Consider the following 19,877-nt stretch of genomic DNA (forward strand, 5'->3'; position numbering starts at 1 on the left):
CTTGATGGCGATGGAGGAATGAGACCCACGAGCTTAGATTCTGGTCGAATATAATTCAGCTGCTTGCAGTGGCCCACAGCACCTCGTGGGTCATCAGTTTAGCTGTTCAATCTGTTCTTAATCTATCTCATTGAACACGATGGTCGTGACAACTGGTACAATGGTAGGGGGGCCTCTGTGTGTAGACATTGTTTGGTCTCCACAAGGACTGTGCAGTGGTCAGTCCGATCAATACTGTCATAAACAGACACACATGAGACAGCTAGCTGACTGAGAACAAGGAAAAGTAGTTTATTCCCTGGTATTGGTTCTCTCACCACCTGCCTGCGCTGTTATGGGTCCTTCGCTGATCCTAAACCGCTTTTCTTCCGTAACGAGTGGGCACCAGAGACTGGAGGGCGCTGTCGACACAGGGAAAAAAAGTTTGAATTTAATAAGTTTCTTAGGGGGCTAATTATAATTCGTAATTTCCCGTTTGTGGCCCGTTTAGAAAGGCTGTTTAGGAATCCGCGCAGGACAGGAAGTTCCCTGCATTAGGGAGGTCTGTGAGCAATGGTAGACTGATTACCCAGAATTAATCCCAGATCAGAAAGCCCCCTATCAATGACTACAGCAACCCAGTACGCCGGCGCGGGGCTGAGTAGTGTTTGGGGCATGCGTCGTGGGCTGGTAGGGACGGGCTGAGGTGAATTGGCGGTGCGGGAGGAGATTGTGGGCGCAGGGGAGGAATTGAAGCTGTAGGTGAGGTCGTAAGCTTCAAGAACACCTGGGGTAGGCCTGAGGTCCCGAATAGGAGGCCACAGTCCCGGTGTTCACCCAGCGGTGACAGGCCCAGGTGAGCGGAGCTGCCATCTTGCGAGTGGGAGTCGGGGCGGATCAGGGACGTGGGGGCTTCCAACCCGTGACAGGCCTTGGTTACTTAGGCAACGGGCCGCCACCTTGGGAGAAGCAGGCGGGCTGTTCTGGGAGCATGGCGCATGCGCGGCCATCTTGGTTAGGGAATAATGTGGGGTCAATTGGTATTTGTGGAAGAGATTTCCAAACTTGTCCCAGTCTTTGTGTGAAGAAGTGTTTCTTAAGTTCATTCCGGAAAGGTATGGCTCTAATTTTTGACTATGCCCCCAAGTCCTAGGATCCCCAACTAGAGGGAATAGTTTATCTCTATCTTCATTTAAATCATCCCTTAATTTACTAAATTCCAGGGAATATGACCCGAGTTTGTGTAATCTCTTCTTGTAGTTTAACCTTTATAGAGTCCAGGTATCATTCCGGTAAATCTACGCTACATTCCCTCAAAGGCCAATATATCCTTCCTGAGGTGTGGTGCCGGAACTGCGCTCAGTACTCCAGGTGTGGTCCGACCAGGGCTTTGTATAGCTGCAGCATGACTTCCATCCTCTTGTATTCTAGTCCCCTAGTTATAAAGACCAGCATTCCATTAGCCTTTTTCATTATGTTCTGTACCTGTGCATGACATTTTAATCATCTATGTACCAAGTCTCTTTAGACCGCCACAGTTTCTAGCTTTTCACCATTTAGAAAGTACCCTGTTCTGTTATTTTAGGTGCAAAGTGTATGATCTCCAATTATCACTGTTTTGCCCATTCGCTTAATCTATCAAAGCATCTTTGTCATTTTATGCTTCTGTCTACACTATTACAATGTCATCAATCTTTGTGTTATCAGGAAACTTGGATATGTGGTTCTCTATCACATGATCTAAGTAGTTAATGGACGCAGTGAATAGTTGAGGACCCAACACAGCTCCTTACGGGGCATCGCTATTCACATCTTTCCAGTTCATGTACCTGCCCATATCCCCACTCTCCATCGAAAATGATAAAGCACAGAAGGGCTTTGTGCTTGTGCCTGCTCTTTGAAAGAGCTATCCAATTAGTCCCATTCCCCCCTCGCACTGCAATGATTTCCCCTTCAAAATGGAGATCTGTTGGTCGAGGCAGAAGGCATCGGTGAGGTACTAAATGAGTAGTTGGCATCTGTTTACCAAGGAAGAGGATGTTGCCAAAGCTATGGTAAATGAGGAACTTGCCAGGATACTGACTGAGATAAAAATAGATAAGGAGAAGCTACTAGAAAGCTGGTGCTATTAAAGTGGATAAGTCACCCTGTCCGATGGGAGGTGTCCTAGGTTGCTGAGGAAAGTAAGGATAGAAATTGCAGAGATATTGGCCACAATCTTCCAATCCTCCTTAGATACACGGGTAGTTCCAGAGAACTGGAGGATTGCAAATGTTACACCCTTGTTCAAAAAGGGGGAGAAGGGTAAACCTGACAATGAGAGCAGTCAGTTTAACCTCAGTACTGGGGAAACTTTTAGAAAAAAATCTGGGAGAAAATTAACAGCCACTTGGACACGTATGGACTAATAAGGGCGAGGCAGCACAGATTTGTAATGGGCAAGTTGTTTGACTAATTTGATTGAGTTTTTTGATGAGGTAACACTGAGGGCGGATGAGGCCAGTGCAGTTAATGTGTATATGGATTTTGGTTAAGTAACACTTATTAGATTTGTTAGTAAAATTGAAACCCATGGGATAAAAGGGACAGTAGCAGTTTGGATACAAAATTGGTTAAGGAGTAGATAACAGAGTTGTGATGAATGGCTGTTTTTGAACTGGAGGGAGGTATACAGTGGAGTTCCCCAAGGTTTTTGTTTTTCATATACATTTAATAACTTGGACTTTAGGGCACAGGGCACAATCTCAAAAATTGCAGATGGTATGAAACTTGGAAATGTAGTAAACAGTGAGGAAGATCGTAATAGACTTCAGAAGTACATAAACAGGACACGTGGAAGATGAAACTCAGCAAAAGTGTGAGGTGATAAATTTTGGAAGGTTTGAGTCGAGAAAATGGTCTGAATTTAAAGGGGTGTTTGCACAGAAATCTCTGAGGTGGCAGGACAGGTTAACAATAAAGCATCTGGGATCCTGGGCTTTATAATTAGAGGCATAGGGAGTACAAAAATCAGGAAGTTATCCTAAACCAGTATTATCTATTAGTTCCACTCCAGCTGGAGTATTTTGTTCAATTCTGGGCAGCACACTTTAGGAAGAACGTGAATGGTTTGGAGAGTGTACTGAAGAGATTTACTAGAATGTTTCCAGGGATGAGGGATTACTGTTACATGGATAGACTGGAGAAGCTGGGGGTGTTCTCCTTGGAGCAGAGAAGGGTAAGAGGAGATTTAATAGACTTGTTTAAAGGGTTCAGATAGAATAAACAAAGAAACTGTTTTCAGTGGCTGAAGGGTCGATAACCAGAGGGCAAAGATTTAAGGTGACTGGCAAAAGAATCGGAGGCGACATGAAGAAAATCACTTTACACAATGAGTGGTTTGGATTTGGAATGCACTGTCTGGTACGGTGGAACATAGGAGCAGGAGTAGGCCATTCAGCCCATCGGGCCTGTTCCGCCATTCAATTAGATCATGGCTGATCATCTCCCTCTGCTACTTTCCCATGCTATCCCATATCCCTTGCTGGTGGAAGCGGATTCAATAGTAGTTTTTTAAAGGGAATTCGATTAATACTTGAAGGAGAAAATAACTGCAGAGATATGGGGAAAGAGTGGGGGTGTGGAACATAAATGCACAGACCCGATGGGCTGAATGACCTCTTTCTGTGCTGTACTATTCTATGATTTAACCAATTCCCTCTTGTAAGTTCCCATTGAATCTGCTTCCAGCAGCCTTTCAGGCAGTGCATTCCACAGCAGCGAAAACATTTCTCCCCATCTCACCTCAGCTCCTTCTTCCAGTTGCCTTCCATCTGTGTCCTCCAGTTACTGACCTTTTTTTTATTTATTTATGGGGTCTGGGCATCGCTGGTTAGGCCAGCATTTATTGTCCATCCCTCATTGCCCTTGAGAAGGTGGCGGTGAGCTGCTTTCTTGAACTGCTGCAGTCTGTTTGGTGTAGGTACACCAACAGTGCTGTTAGGAAGGAAGTTCCAGGTTTTTGACCCAGTGACAGTGAAGGAATGGTGATATAGTTCCAAGTCAGGGTGGTGTGTGGCTTGGAGGGGAACTTGCAGGTGGTGGTGTTCCCATGCAGCTGCTGCCCTTGTGGTAAAGGTCGAAGGTTTGGAAGGTGCTGTCTAAGGAGCCTTGGTGCATTGCTGCAGTGCATCTTGTAGATGGTACACACTGCTGCCACTGTGCTTCGGTGGTGGAGGGAGTGAATGTTGATGGTGGGCTGCTTTGTCCTGGATGGTATCGAGCTTCTTGAGTATTGTTAGAGCTGCACCCATCCAGGCAAGTGGAGAGTATTCCATCACACTCCTGACGTGTACCTTATAGATAGTGGACAGGCTTTGGGGAGTTGGGAGGTGAGTTACTCGCTGCAGGACTCCTAGCCTCTGACCTGCTGCTGTGACCACGGTATTTATATGGCTACTTCAGTTCATGTTTCTGACATTGGAAACTGTGTTTCTCGTTATTTGCTTTGTCAAAGCCCTTCAGAATTTTGAACACATCGATTAAATCTCCTTTTAACCTTCTCTGCACCAAGCAGAACAGTCCCAGCATCTCCAGTCTCTCCGCATAACTGAAGTCCTGAATGCCGGGTAACATTCCAGTAAATCTCCAGTGCATCCCCTTCAAGACTGTGGCATCCTTCCAAAAGTGTGGTGCCCAGAACTGAACACAATACAATGTCCGTCTGGTATAGTGTGTAATCTCACTGGTCCTGGAGTAGAGGATATCAGTCTGGTATAATGTGTAACCTCGCTGGTCCTGGAGTAGAGGATATCAGTCTGGTATAGTGTGTAACCTCGCATGCATGCGGTGGTGTTCCCATGCATCTGCTGCCCTTGTCTTTCTAGGTGGTAGAGATTGCGGGTTTGGAAAGTGCTGTTGAAGAAGCCTTAGTGAGTTGCTGCAGTGCATCTTATAGATGGGTCTTGTCAATCACTGAATCGTTACAGCACAGAAGGAGGCTATTTGGTTCATCATGTCTGCACCAGCTCTCCGAATGAGCTGTTCACTTAGTGCCATTCCCTCGTCTTCTCCCTGTAACCATGCACATTCTTCCTTTTCATGAATAGTCTAATTCCCTTTTGAATGATTCAATTGAGAATGCTTCTACCACACTCTGAGGCAGTTCATTCCAGATCCTAACCACTCACTGTGTGAAGCATGGTGATAATCTCTCAATTACTCCCAGTGCCATGCAACAATGAGTAGATAGTGTGATGGGATTGGAAGAGGACACGTGTGCGATCCAGGGATTTACAGCTTTGGGGAACAAGAGAGGAAAGAGTGTTCCATGGAAACCAGAACTGTCTGTTCTGAATTTCTATCCGGTACTTACAGTGATGTATTGTGTAAACTCCTTTTACAGGGTATTCAAAGGGGAGGATTTACTGATGGGATTTACCAGGACCTCCGTATCATCTGCCTTTGAATGTGGAAGGAGAAATGTTTGTCTGTTCTGCCTGTGGGATTTGATTTCATACATCAGTGTGACTGGAAAAGCACCAAGACGCACACACCCGAGTGAGAGTGTTCCAGTGCACTGACTGTGGAAAGAGCTTTAACCAGTTATGCAGCCTGTATTATTAGGGGAGGATTTTCTGATGGGCAAACTCAAACACATCAAGATCTGACAATCACTGAATTCATTGGTATCTGAATGTCAGAGGTCATTGAATTTCGAAGGAGAAATGTTTCTGGGTCAAAATTTCAAACATCAGTGTGACCGGAAGAGCACAGAGACACACACACTGGAGTGAGAACGTTCCAGTGCACTGACTGTGGAAAGAACTTTAACCAGTTACACAACCTGAAAAAACATCACACTGTTCACAACCGGGAGAAACTGTACACGTGTTGCGTGTGTGTGGATGAGGTTTCAACTGATCATCTAACATGCAGAAACAGAAGGACACCCACACCGCGGAGCAACCGTGGAAATGTGGGGACTGTGGGAAGGGATTTAAATGCCCATCCAAACTAGAAATTCATCGACGCAGTCACACCGGGGAGAAACCGTTCACCTGTTCCGTGTGTGGAAAGGGATTTGCTGTCCTATCCGGTCTCAAATTACACCAGCGAGTTCACACTGGGGAAAGACCATTCACCTGTTCTGTCTGTGGGAAGAAATGTGCTTGTTCATCCCACCTCATTTCACACCAACTTGTTCACTCTGATATGCGACCTTATAAATGTTCTGACTGTGAGAAGAGCTTTAAAAGCAGCAATGATCTACTGAGGCACCAACGCACTCACACTGGGGAAAGGCCGTTCACCTGCTCTGTGTGTGGGAAGAGATTCGGTCGTTCGTGCAATCTACTGTTACACCAGCAAGTTCACAGCGGGGAGAGGCCATTCATCTGCCCCGTATGTGGGCGGAGATTCACACGGTCGTCCATCCTCCTGACACACCAGCGAGTTCACACCGGGGAGAGGCCATTCACCTGCTCCGTGTGTGGGCAGAGATTCAGTCGTTCATGCACTTTGCTGTCACACCAGCAAGTTCACACCGGGAAGAGGCCATTCACCTGCTCTGTGTGTGGGAAAGGATTCAATCGCCCGTCTACCCTGCTGACACATCAGCGAGTTCACATGACTGCAGGCATAGGAAGGTCAGAACTGCAGGAGGGCATTTTGCCCCTCGAGCCTGTTCCCCCCAGTCAATGAGAGCATGGCTGATCTGTGACCTAATGCCTTTGCCCCATATCTCTTAATACCTTTGGTTCAACAAAAATCTATCAACTTCAGATTTAGAATTAACAATTAATCTAGCATCAATTGCTTTTTGAGGAAGAGAGTTCCAAACTTCTACCACCCATGGACGATTTGGACTTTGGAATCAAAAACACAATTTTTAAATTTGTGGATGACACCAAATTCAGGGGGGTTAATCAGTACTGAGGACGATCGCAACAAATTACGGGAGGACATTAATAAACCTGCAGAATGGGTAAATAATTGGCAAATGAAGTTCAACACAGATAAATCTGAGGTAGCACATTTTGGTAAAAAGAATAGGGAGGTCATTTATTACTTGGAAGGTGTGAGTCTCAGTAGGGTAGAGGAACAAAGGGATCTTGGATTACAAATACACCAATCACTAAAAGCTGTGCCACCAGGTTAGCAAGGCCATGAAAAAAGCAAACCAAGCACTCTGCTTTATTTCTAGAGGGATAGAATTGAAAAGTAGGGAGGTTATGCTGGACCTGTATCAAACTTTGGTTAGACCTCACTTCGAGTCCTGTGTGTAGTTCTGGTCGCCGTATTATAAAAAGGATATTGAGACACTGGAGAGGGTGCAGAGAGAATTTACAAGGATGATACCAGAAATGTGTAAGAAAACAAATCAGGAAAGGATGAACAGACTGTCTCTTTTGAAAAACGGTTGGGGGTGACCTAATAGAGGTCTTTAAAATTATGAAAGATTTTGATAGAGTGGAAACAGAGAAAATGTTTCCACTTGTAGAGAAGATCATAACTAGAGGCCATCAAAATAAGATAGTCACCAAGAAATCCAATAGTGAATTCATAAGATATTTCGTTACTCAGACAATAGTGAAAATGTGGAACTCTATCATGGCGAGTGGTTGAAGCAAATAGTATAGATGTATTTAAGGGGAGGCTAGACAAGCATCTGAGGGAGAAGGGAGTAAAGGGTTACAATGATGGATTTAGATGAGGAAAGATGGGAGGATGCTTGATTGGAGCATAAACGGCAGCATGGACTCGGGCTGAATGGCCTGTTTCTGTGCCATATATTCCATGTAATCCTATGTAATTTCACTTCTGAAAGATCTGGCTCTAACTTTTAGACTATACCTCCGATTCCCAGACTCAGTAACCAGCGGAAATCATTTCTATTTACCCTATCTGTCCCCACATGTACCACTTGCTATGGCGATAGATGATGCAGAGAGATGCCTTTGGTCAGGTTTTTTTTTTAGATATCTGCTTTCTGACACAGACAGACATTTGGCTTTTGGAAAGTAGTTGGGGTCTGAAAGCAGCTGGGCTCAGAAGCAAATAGACTGTTTCTGTTTTTAGGCAGGTCCATGCTCAAGCTGGGAAGTCCAGATTTGGGAGGTGTTGGAAGAGAACTGGAGGATTTGCCTAGCTGGATGCTGGAGGGAGAATCCCCAGGAGAAACTAATCAATCAAAGTGAATTCTTAAGAGCTTTGGTGCACAAGAACACAAGAAATAGGAGCAGACCATACAGTCCATCGAGCCTGCTCCGCCATTCAATACGATCATGGCTGATTTTGGGTTTCAACTCCATTTTCCTGCCTGCTCACCATATCCTTTGATTCCCTGAGACCAAAGCTCTTATCTATCCCAGCCTTAAATATATTCAATGATGGAGCATCCACTACCCTCTTGGATAGAGAATTGCAAAGGTTCACAACTCTGAGTGAAGTAATTTCTCCTCATCTCAGTCCTAAATGATTGGCCCCTTATCCTGAGACTGTGCCCCTACGGTTTAGATTCCCAACCAGCGGAAACAGTCTCTCAGCGTCTACCCTATTCAGCCCCTTTGGAATCTTGTATGTTTCAATGAGATCACCTCTCATTCTTATAAACTCCAGAGAATAAAGTCCCAATTTACTCAGCCTCTCATCATAGGACAACCCCCTCATCCCAGGGACCAATTTAGTCAACCTTCGTTGCACAGCCTCCAAGTATATCCTTTCTTAAATGTGCAGACCAAAACTGCACACCGTGGTCTCACCAAAACCCTGTACTATTACAGCAAGAAAACTTTGGCACACTTTTCATTTGTCCCAGGAGAAGTGAACAAGCTGCCAAGATACAGGGGAACTCTTGGGGTGGAAGTTACAGTCAAACAGGAGTGTTTTGTTGAGATTTTGAGTTCAAAATATGCATTTTAATGCTCTGTTAAGATTTTAAGTTTAAAGAATGTGTTTTGAAATTGTACTATTAAGTCAGTATTTTGCTTAGTTTAACTGGGGAGGTGGTGGCGGCGTAGTGGTATTGTCACTGGACTAGTAACCCACAGCAGAAAGTGGAATTTGAATTCAATTAATTTAAAAAAATCTGGAATAAAATCTAATGATAGCCTTGAAACCATTGTTGATTGTTGTAAAAACCCATCTGGTTCACGAATGCCCTCTAGGGAAGGAAATCTGCTGTCCTTACCTAGTCTGGCCGACGTGACTGTAGACCCATAGCAATGTGGTTGACTCTTACATGCCCTCTGAAATGGCCCAGCAAGCCACTCAGTTGTATCTAACCACTACAGTCCATAAGGAATGAAACTGGACGGACCACCCAGCATCGACCCAGGCACTGGAAATGACCAAGGCAAACCCAACCCTGTTTACCCTGCAAAGTCCTCCTGACTAACATCTGGGGGTTGTATCAAAGTTATGAGAGCTGTCCCACAGACTAGTCACGCAACAGCCTGACAGAGTCATACTCACCAAATCATACCTTACAGATAATGTCCCAGACACCGCCATTATCATCCCCGGGTATATCCTGTCCCACTGGCAGGACAGACCCAGCAGAGATGGCGGCACAGTGGTATACAGTCAGGAGGGAGTTGTCGTGGGAGTCCTCAACATCGACTGTGGACCCCATGAAGTCTCATGGCATCAGGTCAAACGTGGGCAAGGAAACCTCCTGCTGATTACCACCTATCGCTCCCCCCTCAGCTGGTGAATCAGTACTCCTTTCTGTTGAACAGCACTTGGAAGAAGCAATGAGGGTGGCAAGGGTGCAGAATATACTCTGGGTGGGGGACTTCAATGTCCATCACCAAGAGTGGCTCAGTAGCACCACTGCTGGCCGCGTCCGAAAGGACATGCTGCATCGGGTCTGCAGCAGGTGGTAAGGAAACCAACAAGAGGGAAAAATATACTTGACCTCGTCCTCCCCAATCTGCCTGCAGCAGATGCATCTGTCCATGACAGTATTGGTAGGAGTGACCAATGTGGAGACGAAGTCCTGCCTTCACATTGAGGATACCGTACATCGTATTGTGTGGCACTATCACCGTGCTAAATGGGATAGATTTCGATTAGATCGAGTAATGCAAAACTGGACATCCATGAGGCGCTGTGGGCCAACATCAGCAGCAGCAGAATTGTACTCAACTACAATCTGTAACCTCATGACCTGGCATATCCCCCACTCTACCATTACCAATGAACCGGGGGACCAACCCTGGTTCAATGAAGAGTGCAGGAGGACATGCTAGGAGCAGCACCAGGCATACCTCAAAAGGAGGTGTCAACATGGTGAAACTACAACCCAGGACGACATGTGTGCCAAACAGCGTAAGCAGCATGCGATAGACAGAGCTAAGCGATCTCACAACCAACGGATTAGATTTAAGCTCTGCAGTCCTGCCACATCCAGTCGTGAATGGTGGTGAACAGTTAAACAACTAACTGGAGGAGGTTGCTCCACCAATATCCCCATCCTCAATGATGGGGAAGCCCAGCACATCAGTGCAAAAAATAAGGCTGAAGCATTTGCAACAATCTTCAGCCAGAAGTGCCAAGTTGATGATCCATCTCAGCCTCCTCCTGAGGTCCCCAGCATCACAGATGCCAGAGTTCAGCCAATTCGATTCACTCCGCATGATATCAAGAAACGACTGAAGGCACTGGATACTGCAAAGGCTATGGGTCCTGACAACATTCTGGCAATAGTACTAAAGACCTGTGTTCCAGAACTTGCTGCGCCCCTAGCCAAGCTGTTCCAGTACAGCTACAACACTGGCATCTACCCGGTAATGTGTAAAATTGCCCAGGTATGTCCTGTACACAAAAAGCAGGACAATTCCAACCCAGTCAATTACCTCCCCATCAGTCTACTGTCAATCATCAGTAAAGTGATGGAAGTTGTCGTGACAGTGCTATCAAGTGGCACTTGCTTAGCAAAAACCTGCTCACTGGCACTCAGTTTGTGTTCTGCCAGGGCCACTCAGCTCCTAACCTCATTACAGCCTTGGTTCAAACATGGACAAAAGAGCTGAACTCAATAGGTGAGATGAGAGTGACTGCCCTTGACATCAAGGCAGCATTTAACCAAGTATGGAATCAAGCAGCCCTAGCAAAACTGGAGTCAATGGGAATCGGGGAAAACTCCCCGCTGGTTGGAGGCGTACGTAGTGCAAAGGAAGATGGTTGTGGTTGTTGGAGGTCAATCATCTCAGCTCCAGGACATCACTGCAGGTGTTCCTCAGGGTAGTGTCCCAGGCCCAATCATCTTCAGCTCCTTCATCAATGACCTTCCTTCAATCATAAGGTCAGAAGTGGAGATGTTCGCTGATGATTGCACAATGGTCAGCACCATTTGTGGCTCCTCAGATACTGAAGCAGTCCGTGTAGAAATGCAGCAAGACCTGGACAATATCCAGGTTTGGGCTGATAAGTGGCAAGTAACATTCGCGCCACACAAGTGCCAGGCAATGACCATCTCCAACAAGAGAGAATCTAACCATCTCCCCTTGACATTCAATGGCATTACGATCGCTGAATCCCCCACTATCAACATCCTGGGGGGTTAACATTGACCAGAAACTGAACTGAAGTAGCCACATAAATACTGTTTCTACAAGTGCAGGTCAGAGGCTAGGAATCCTGCGGCGAGTAACTTGCCTCCTGACTCCCCAAAGTCTGTCCACCATCTACAAGGCACAAGTCAGGAGTGTGATGGAATACTCTCCACTTGCCTGGATGGGTGCAGCTCCAACAACACTCAAGAAGCTTGACACCATCCAGGACAAAGCAGCCCGCTTGATTGGCACCCCATCTACAAACATTCACTCCCTCCATCACTGATGCACAGTGGCAGCAGTGTGTACCATCTGCAAGATGCACTGCAGCAACTCACCAGGCTCTTCCGACAATACCTTCCAAACCCGTGATCTCTACCACCTAGAAGGACAAGGGCAGCAAATGCATGTGAACACCACCACCTGCAATTTTCCCTCCAAGCCAAACCCCATCCTGATTTGGAACTATATCGCTGTTCCTTCACTGTCACTGGGTCAAAATCCTGGAACTCCCTTCCTAACAGCACTGTAGGCGTACCTACTCCACATGGACTGCTGCAGTTCCAGAAGGCAGCTCACCACCACCTTTTCAAGGTCAATTAGGGATGGGCAATAAATGCTGGCCTAGCCATCCCTGGAATGAATTTTTTAAAAATCTCTTGTATACAGTAAAGTTCTTTTTGCTTAAGACGCGAAATCTTGTGGTGTAACTCTTTCAGTAATAACAGAATTCAACATTCTCTTTAAAAGTTAATGTCCCAAATGGGATCGTAGCATTATCCAAGGAAGGTATCGGTAACATTTCAGGATCACTAAACGCAAAACCCAGTCTGTTAATCGCTTTCAGCTACTGGACATAGTGTGCAGCCCACAGCATCTCTCTCACCTTCGTTGTGTGAATGCAGATTCACGTCTGAAAACTTGGTTTAAATTTAAATCCACTCAACTAATTAAACAAAAGACAAACAAGAGATCACAGCCCCAATAATCCAGCTCTATATTCACAGGAGAAAATCTGTTCTCTAAGTTAAGATCCTGACACTAAGAACCTCTTGAATACTTTTTAAAGACCTTTCAAATCCTGACAGTAATCAGGAATGCTAATGGCTTTTTTCTCAAGGAGGTTGTACTACAGAAGTGATGCTTCATTTATACAGAGCCTTGCTCAGACCGCATTTTGGGAACTGGGCACCAACCCTTAGGAAAGATATCTTGGTCTTGGAAAAGTTACAGTGCAGATTCACTGGACTGATTCTGGGGCTTTAAGGGTTTAGTTATGAGGACAGATGGCATAAACTTGGCTTGTATTCCCATAAGTTTAGTAGACTAAGGGATAAAATCAGTGAGATGTTCAAAACAAAGGGATTCAATAGGATAGATACTGAGAAAGAATTTCCTCTCATTGAGGAATCCAAATCTTAAGATTAGAGTTTGCCCATTTCTGAATAAAATAAGGAAACATCTTTTCCTACAAGGGATATGTTTCCAGCCCAATGAGGAAGGAAGTAGTGCTGGATCTAGTTATGGGGAATGAAGTCAGGCAAGTGGAACATGTTTCAGTGGGGGTGCATTTGGGGAATAGTGATCACAATACCATTATGTTTACAGCAGTTCTGGAAAAGAATCAGAGACTTTTATTTTACAGTCCAAGGCCCAACCATCTTCAGCTGCTTCATCAATAACTTTCTCTCCATCATAAGGTCAGAAGTGGAGATGTTTGCTGATGACCACACAGTATTTGCGACTCCTCAGGTACTGAAGCAGTTTGTGTCCACATGGACAACCTTCAAGCTTAGGCTGATAAGTGACAAGTAACCTTCATGCCATACAAGTATCAGACAATGACCATCTCCAACAAGAGGGAATCTAACCATCTCCTCTTGACATTCAGTGCCATTACCATTGTTTAATCCTCCATCTTCAACATCCCAGGGGTTACCACTACCAGAATCTTCCCTGGACTAGCCATATAAATGCTGTGGCCACAAGCGCAGGTCAGAGACTGTGAATTTTGTGGTGAGTAATTTGTGTCCTGACTCCCCAAAGCCTGTCCACCATCTACAAGGCACAAGTCAGGAATATGATGGAATACTCTCCACTTGCCTGGATGAGTACAGCTCCAACAACACTAAGGAAGCTTGATACCATCCAGGACAAAGCAGCCCTCTTGATCAGCACACCATCCACCATCTTAAACATTCACTCCCTCAGCACCAGTGCACACTGGCTGCAGTGTGTGCCATCGACAAGTTGCCTCTTTTTGACAGCACACATATCCTCTACCACCTAGAAGAACAAGGGCACAGATGCATGCGAACAACACCACCCGCAAGTTCCCCTCCAAGCCACACACCATCCTAACTTAGATATATATCTCTGTTCCTTCACTTGCTGGGTCAGAAATCTGGAACTCCCTCCCAAACAGCATTGTAGGTGTACGAACACCATGTGGACTGCAGCGGTTCAAGAAGCCGAATCACCACCATCTTCCCTAGGGCAATTAGTGATAGGCGACAAATGCTGGCCTGGCCATCGATGCCCATATCCATGGATGATATAGATATAAAATAAAGGGTTGCCTGAAAGGGTGGTAGAGGTAGAAAGCCTCATCTCATTTAAAAGGTACCTGGATGTGCACCTGTAGTGCTGTAACCTGCAGGGTTATGGACCAAATGCTGGAAAATGGGATTAGGCTGCGTGACTTTTTTTTTGCTGGCACAGACACGATGGGCCAAGTGGCCTCTTTCTATGCCGTTAACTTTCTATGATTCTATGCAAGTCAGCCACTCGGCCTGTGTCGGCTCTTTGAAAGAGCTGTTCAATTTAGTCACCGAGCCTAGCCTTCTCCCCATAACCCTGCAAATTTGTCCTCTTCAAGTACAATTCCAATTGCCTTTTGTAAATTTCTCTCAAATATGATTCCGCCACCCTTTCAGGATGTGTGTTGCAGATCAGAACAACCCTTTGTGTGAAATTATTTCTCCTCATTTCCCCTCTTGTTCTTTTAACAATTGTTTCAAATCTATGACCTCTGGTTATTTCTCCCTACTTACTCTATCAAAACCTCTCCTCTTTAAACTTCTGTTCGGTCTCCCCTTAACCCTCTCTGCTCTAAGGAGAACAATCTCTATAACTGAAGTCCCTCATCCCTGCTATCATCCTGGTAAACATTCTCTGTACCCTCATCAAGGCCCTCATTCTTCAAAAGTGTGGTGCCCAGAATTGTAAACAATCCCTGGCTGATGCTGAACCAGTGATTTGTAAAGGTTTCGCATAACTTCCTTGTTTTTGTATTCATTATCCCTATTTACAAGGCCAAATCTCCCATTCACTTTCTTAACTGCCTTATCAACTTACCCTGCCACCTTCAAGGGTTTGTGAATATACATCCGCAGGTCCCTCTGTTCCTGCACCCCCTCAAAATAATACCATTCAGATTATTCTACCTCTCCAAGTAGTTCCTCCCAAAGTGCATCACTTCACACTGATGTGCATTAAATTGCATCTGTCGTGTGTCTGTCCATTTCACCAGTCCTGAAGTCTGCTCCTATCCAGCTCACCATTTCCTACATTGCCAAGTTTTATCATATCCGCAAATTTCTAAACTGTATTCCCTATACCCAAGCCCAGTTCATTTCTATACAAGAAAGCAATAGTCCTAATACAGACCCCTGGGAAAGCAAATACATACTTCTCTCCAGTCAGAATAACATCTGTTCACCAATACTCTGTCGCCTATTCCACAGCCACTTACATACTCAATTACTACTGTCCCTTCAATACCATGTGCTTCAATTTTCTGAATATGTCTAGTATGTGGTATTTTAACAGATTCCTTTTGAAAGTTCATATATACACAACATCTACTGCACCACCTTCATCAACCTTCTCTTCTACTTCATCAAAGAACTCGATCAGGTAAGTCAGACATGATCTGCCTTTAACAAATTCAGACTGCCTGTCCCTTATTAACCCATGCTTCTTCGAATGACTATTAGTTGTGTCCATGACAATGGTCTCTAGTACTTTTCCCACTACTCTTTGGCCTATAGTTACCAGGTTTATGCTTCTCCCCTTTTTTGAGGACTGAAAACTTGTAGTCAGAGCTCCTGCTATCTTAAGCCTTGCTTCCCTCAGCAAACCTGGAAGAAATAATTTTAAAACATTTGATTTCAGTTCAGTGGGTTCTGATTCTCACATTGCAAGCCGGAAGTGGCATCAGTGATGGAGTGACAAAAATACCCAGCTTATTTCAAGTAGACCATGTACTGGACATATTCATCCTTCTCTTCTCCACCAAGCCAAACATTCCCTGAGCTTCCCTCTTCCCTCGGCCCAAACCTATGTCTTTGTTTAGTTTCTCTCCCACAGTGGCGCAGTGGTTAGCACCGCAGCCTCACAGCTCCAGCGACCCGGGTTCAATTCTGGGTACTGCCTGTGTCTGCGTGGGTTTCCTCCGGGTGCTCCGGTTTCCTCCCACAAGCCAAAGACTTGCAGGTTGATAGGTAAATTGGCCATTAGCAATTGCCCCTAGTATAGGTAGGTGGTAGGGAAAATATAGGGACAGGTGGGGATGTGGTAGGAATATGGAATTAGTGTAGGATTTGTATAAATGGGTGGTTGATGGTCGGCACAGACTCGGTGGGCCGAAGGGCCTATTTCAGTGCTGTATCTCTAAACTAAACTAAACATGTCCTCTCCAAGCTCATCTTATCCATAAGACCCTCCAAGCTCATCTTATCCATAAGACCCACCTCCTTCTCTCTCGCCCTCACTCCCACTAAACTGCTGATCAACCAACTTCCCTTCCTGGCTCTCATGCTAACTGACATTGGAAACAGTTCCCTTTCTTCAGGTATTTCCTGCTCCCTTTTACAACTGCCATTATCATTCACCTCCTCAAATTCCTCACCCTCAACTCCTCTGTCCTTGTAAACTACCACCTCATCTTCAACCTCTCATTCCTCTCCAAAGTCACTGAATCTCTTCATGCCTCCCAAATCCATCTCCAGCAATGGCTTCTCTTCCCACCCCGTTACCTTTGGAGTCTCCCAATGATCTATCGATGTCCACCTTCTATCCCTCATCTATCTGCTGCCCCTTGGTGCCATTATCCGAAGACATGACATCAGGTTACACATGTACACTGATGACAGCCATCTCTGCCTCACCACCACCTCTCTTGACCCATCTAGTGTGTCTGTGTTGTCAGCCTGCTTGTCTATTCTAATGACCTCCACTCTGCTTAAACTTGAGCTCATCCAAACTCTGCTGCCTTTTACCCCAACTGTCACAAGTTCGCACTCATCCATCACTACTTGTGCTCACTGACCTACAATGGCTCCAGGTCCACCAGTGCCTGTATTTTAAAATTCTCATCTCGTGTTCAAATCCCTTCAAGGCCTCACCCCTCCCTATATCTGTAACCTCCTCCAGCCGTACAACCCTCAAAGAACTCTGCATTCCTCTAACTCTGGCCTCTTACACATCTCTCACTTTTTCTGTCCCATTGGTTCAGTCATTGGCCCTAAGTTCTAGAATTCCCCTATACCTCTCTGCCAGGCCACATCTGTCCCCCTTTAAGACCCTCATAAAATCATACGTCTTTGACCAAGCTTTGAGTCAGCCCGCCTAATATTCCTTTCTTTAGCTGTGTCAGTTTTTGTCTCACTTGTCAGTTTAAACTTCTGAGATGCACCTTTGGACACTTTCCTACCTTAAAGGTGCAATGCAGATGACAGTTGTTTTTAAAATCACATTATCACAGACTGGGGAAGTCAGTATTACAATAATATACGGGTACAAAGAGTTAGGTTGCAGATCAGCCATGATCTCATTGAATGGCAGAACAGGCTCGAGGGGTTAAATGGCCGACTCCTAGTCTTGTGTGCAAATAAACTTGGACTCAAACACAGCTGATGAATGGAAATTCATGGGAGAACTGGGGAGAAGGTACTGCAACAGGAAACCAGCACTTGAGCAGAGTTAGAGAATTGGGGAAGTCTGCGGAGAAAGTACGAAGGAACTGCAGTAGACCATTCAGCCCATCGAGCCTGCTGCACCATTAAATTAGATCCTGGGTGATCAATTAATTTCTGCCCCCATGAAAAAAAATCAAGATTTATTTGACATTTATCCAGAATATTAAATTCCAGCCCAGTTATATGGGTTATTATGAGCAGAAATGCACTCCAACTATCAAAATGAACAGGTTCAGTCCTGGATGTGATTAATAGCAGCAATAACAGCAGAATCCAAGCTTTGCAGTCAATCATGAACTCCCTGGTGGGATGAATTAGTGAATCCCTTCCCTGTCTTTATGACTCTCCAGGTTGAATGATAGGTTGAAGCTTTGTTCATACACAGAACCTGTGTAGGGTTTCTCCCCATTATGAATAGTGTGATGTTTTTTCAGGTTGTGTAACAGGTTAAAGCTCTTTCCACAGTCAGTGCACAGGAACACTCTCACTCGGGCGTATTGGTGTGTGTCTCGGTGCTTTTCCAATTGCACTGATGTTCAAAATCTTTTCCCACAGATAGAACACACATTTCTCCTTCCAAATTCAAAGGACGATGATATTCAGGTGCTGATGAATCGAGTGACTGTCAGATCTTGACGTGATGTTTGGTTTGAGTTTCTTGACTGCAAAATATTCTCTTCAAATACCTGAAAAAGGAGTTTACAAAAGTCATCACTGTAAGTACAGAATGGAAATTCAGAACAGACCATTCTAGTTTCTATACAACATGTTTCCTCTCTTGTTCCCCCCCCCCCCCCAATGCCCCAAAAGCTGTAAATCTCTGTCCTACACACTCTCCTTCCTCCCTGTGCTGAAATCCAAACCCATGGCACCATCTGCACCATTTCTTTCCTCCACTGCCACTTTTCTCCCTCCCTCTACTCTGGCTGGGTTCAGTTCTCCAACCCCTGTGTGCAGAGTGAGAATAAAATCAAGGCTGCATTTGCTGATAATGCAACCACTAGGTGGCGCAGTACTTGCACATGTGCAAATGCAGCCTTATCCTTTGGGGGAATGGAGCTGGCGATCACGGCATAATGACATCATTGTGTGGTGACATCAATGCGTGCATGCGCACATTCATACTGGCAGGCTGACAAATGTTTGCATGCACTGATGACATCAGCTATCACACTGCACATGCTCTGTGTTGTCAGGAGTGACTTTAATTTTATAATGAGGCATAAACAGATGGTGAGACACAGAGAGAAATAGAGGGAGAGAAACAGATTGAAATGACATGTTAAGCACAGAGAGTGACAGGCTCTGGGGGTCTGCAGTGTTCAGTGACTGCCCAGCTCCCAGCCTTTGTAAAAAAAAAACACCCTTCCCCTCACTTTCTGAAGGCCTGATTTGTAATGATAAATCCTGGGACAATGATAAGGAATTAGCACCTTAATGGAAGTTTTAAAGATAGCCTACCAGACTGAACATTGAGTTCAATAATTTCAGAGCATGACGAGCCCCCCCCCCCCCCTCCTTTTTCATTTTCAGTTATTTTTTTCCTTTTTATTTTAGTTTGTTTCATCATTAATTTATCTTACCATGTGCCTGCCCACTGTTCTTTTCATGTTTGTGCTTTGGGCCAGGGCTGTTCATTTTTCTAAAGCAAAATACTGCAGATGCTGGAAATCTGAAACACAAACAAGAAATGCTGGAAATATTCAGCAGGTCTGGCAGCATCCGTGGAGAGAGAAACAGAGTTAATGTTTCAGGTCAGTGACCCTTCATTAGAACTGTTCATTTTTCTGTCCATTAACACCCTCTCTGCACTAACGCTTTGTCTTTCAGCACACCATTAACATACCGTTTGCCTTTGCTCCATGACCTTCTGGTCAGTTATTCTCTGCGACCTTGTCCTATCAACACCTTCCCTTTTGTTATCTTTTGCCTCACTCCTGCTTTATTTGTTTAAAACCTATTACATTTCTAACGTTTATCAGTTCTGATGAAGTGTCACTGACCTGAAACGTTAACTCTGCTTCTCTCTCCACAGATACTGTTAGACCTGCTGAGTATCTCCAGCATTTCTTGCTTTTATTAAAGATAGTTTAGCAGCTTCTGGACAGACTGGGGCCTGGTCATAACACTGTCGTCCTGTTGATTAGCTGAAAGATGCAGCAAATATTGTCAACAATGGTCTTGTAGGAATAAGTTCAAAAATCATCAAAATGCAGCTCCCTGGAATGTCTCTGGTCAAAGCAGTCATGGTACCTGGATTAACATGACAATAGGAAAGATCTGAGCACCTAATAGCCCCTCTCACATTTTAAATCCGTTCCCTCCTTACAGTCTTTGGGTTTATAGTGGGGGATGTGTAAATGGTGTTGCTGAGATTGTC

General features: G+C 45.0%; 2 protein-coding genes across 4 annotated transcripts in view; both read left to right on the plus strand.

Moving 5' to 3' along the window:
* The first annotated feature begins 597 nt into the window (after positions 1–597).
* On the plus strand, positions 598–12,213 carry LOC137381314 (zinc finger protein 235-like). 3 transcript variants are annotated; one of them, XM_068053696.1, is made up of 2 exons: positions 598–685; positions 5,363–12,213. In XM_068053696.1, the coding sequence occupies exon 2, from the start codon at positions 5,890–5,892 to the stop codon at positions 6,658–6,660; it is 771 nt and encodes a 256-aa protein (XP_067909797.1). In that variant the 5' UTR covers positions 598–685; positions 5,363–5,889; the 3' UTR covers positions 6,661–12,213. The 3 variants fall into 3 exon arrangements, with proteins under 3 accessions (XP_067909797.1, XP_067909794.1, XP_067909795.1); XM_068053693.1 differs by having other exon boundaries at positions 647–835; XM_068053694.1 differs by lacking the exon at positions 598–685 and adding an exon at positions 1,009–1,094.
* The window catches only part of LOC137381315 (zinc finger protein 391-like), a 380,661-nt gene continuing 361,766 nt past the window's right edge, over positions 983–19,877 (plus strand). Inside the window, exon 1 of the mRNA XM_068053699.1 lies at positions 983–993. The gene's annotated coding sequence lies outside the window, so the exon portion shown is untranslated. The remainder of the gene's footprint in view (positions 994–19,877) is intronic.

Source organism: Heterodontus francisci, chromosome 22 (genome assembly GCF_036365525.1).
Source record: "Heterodontus francisci isolate sHetFra1 chromosome 22, sHetFra1.hap1, whole genome shotgun sequence".
Taxonomy (NCBI): Eukaryota; Metazoa; Chordata; class Chondrichthyes; order Heterodontiformes; family Heterodontidae; genus Heterodontus; species Heterodontus francisci.

What these genes read in the sequence shown, in the direction of transcription:
- LOC137381314 (XM_068053696.1), top strand. Translation starts at nt 5,890, where the DNA reads ATGCAGAAACAGAAGGACACCCACACCGCGGAGCAACCGTGGAAATGT.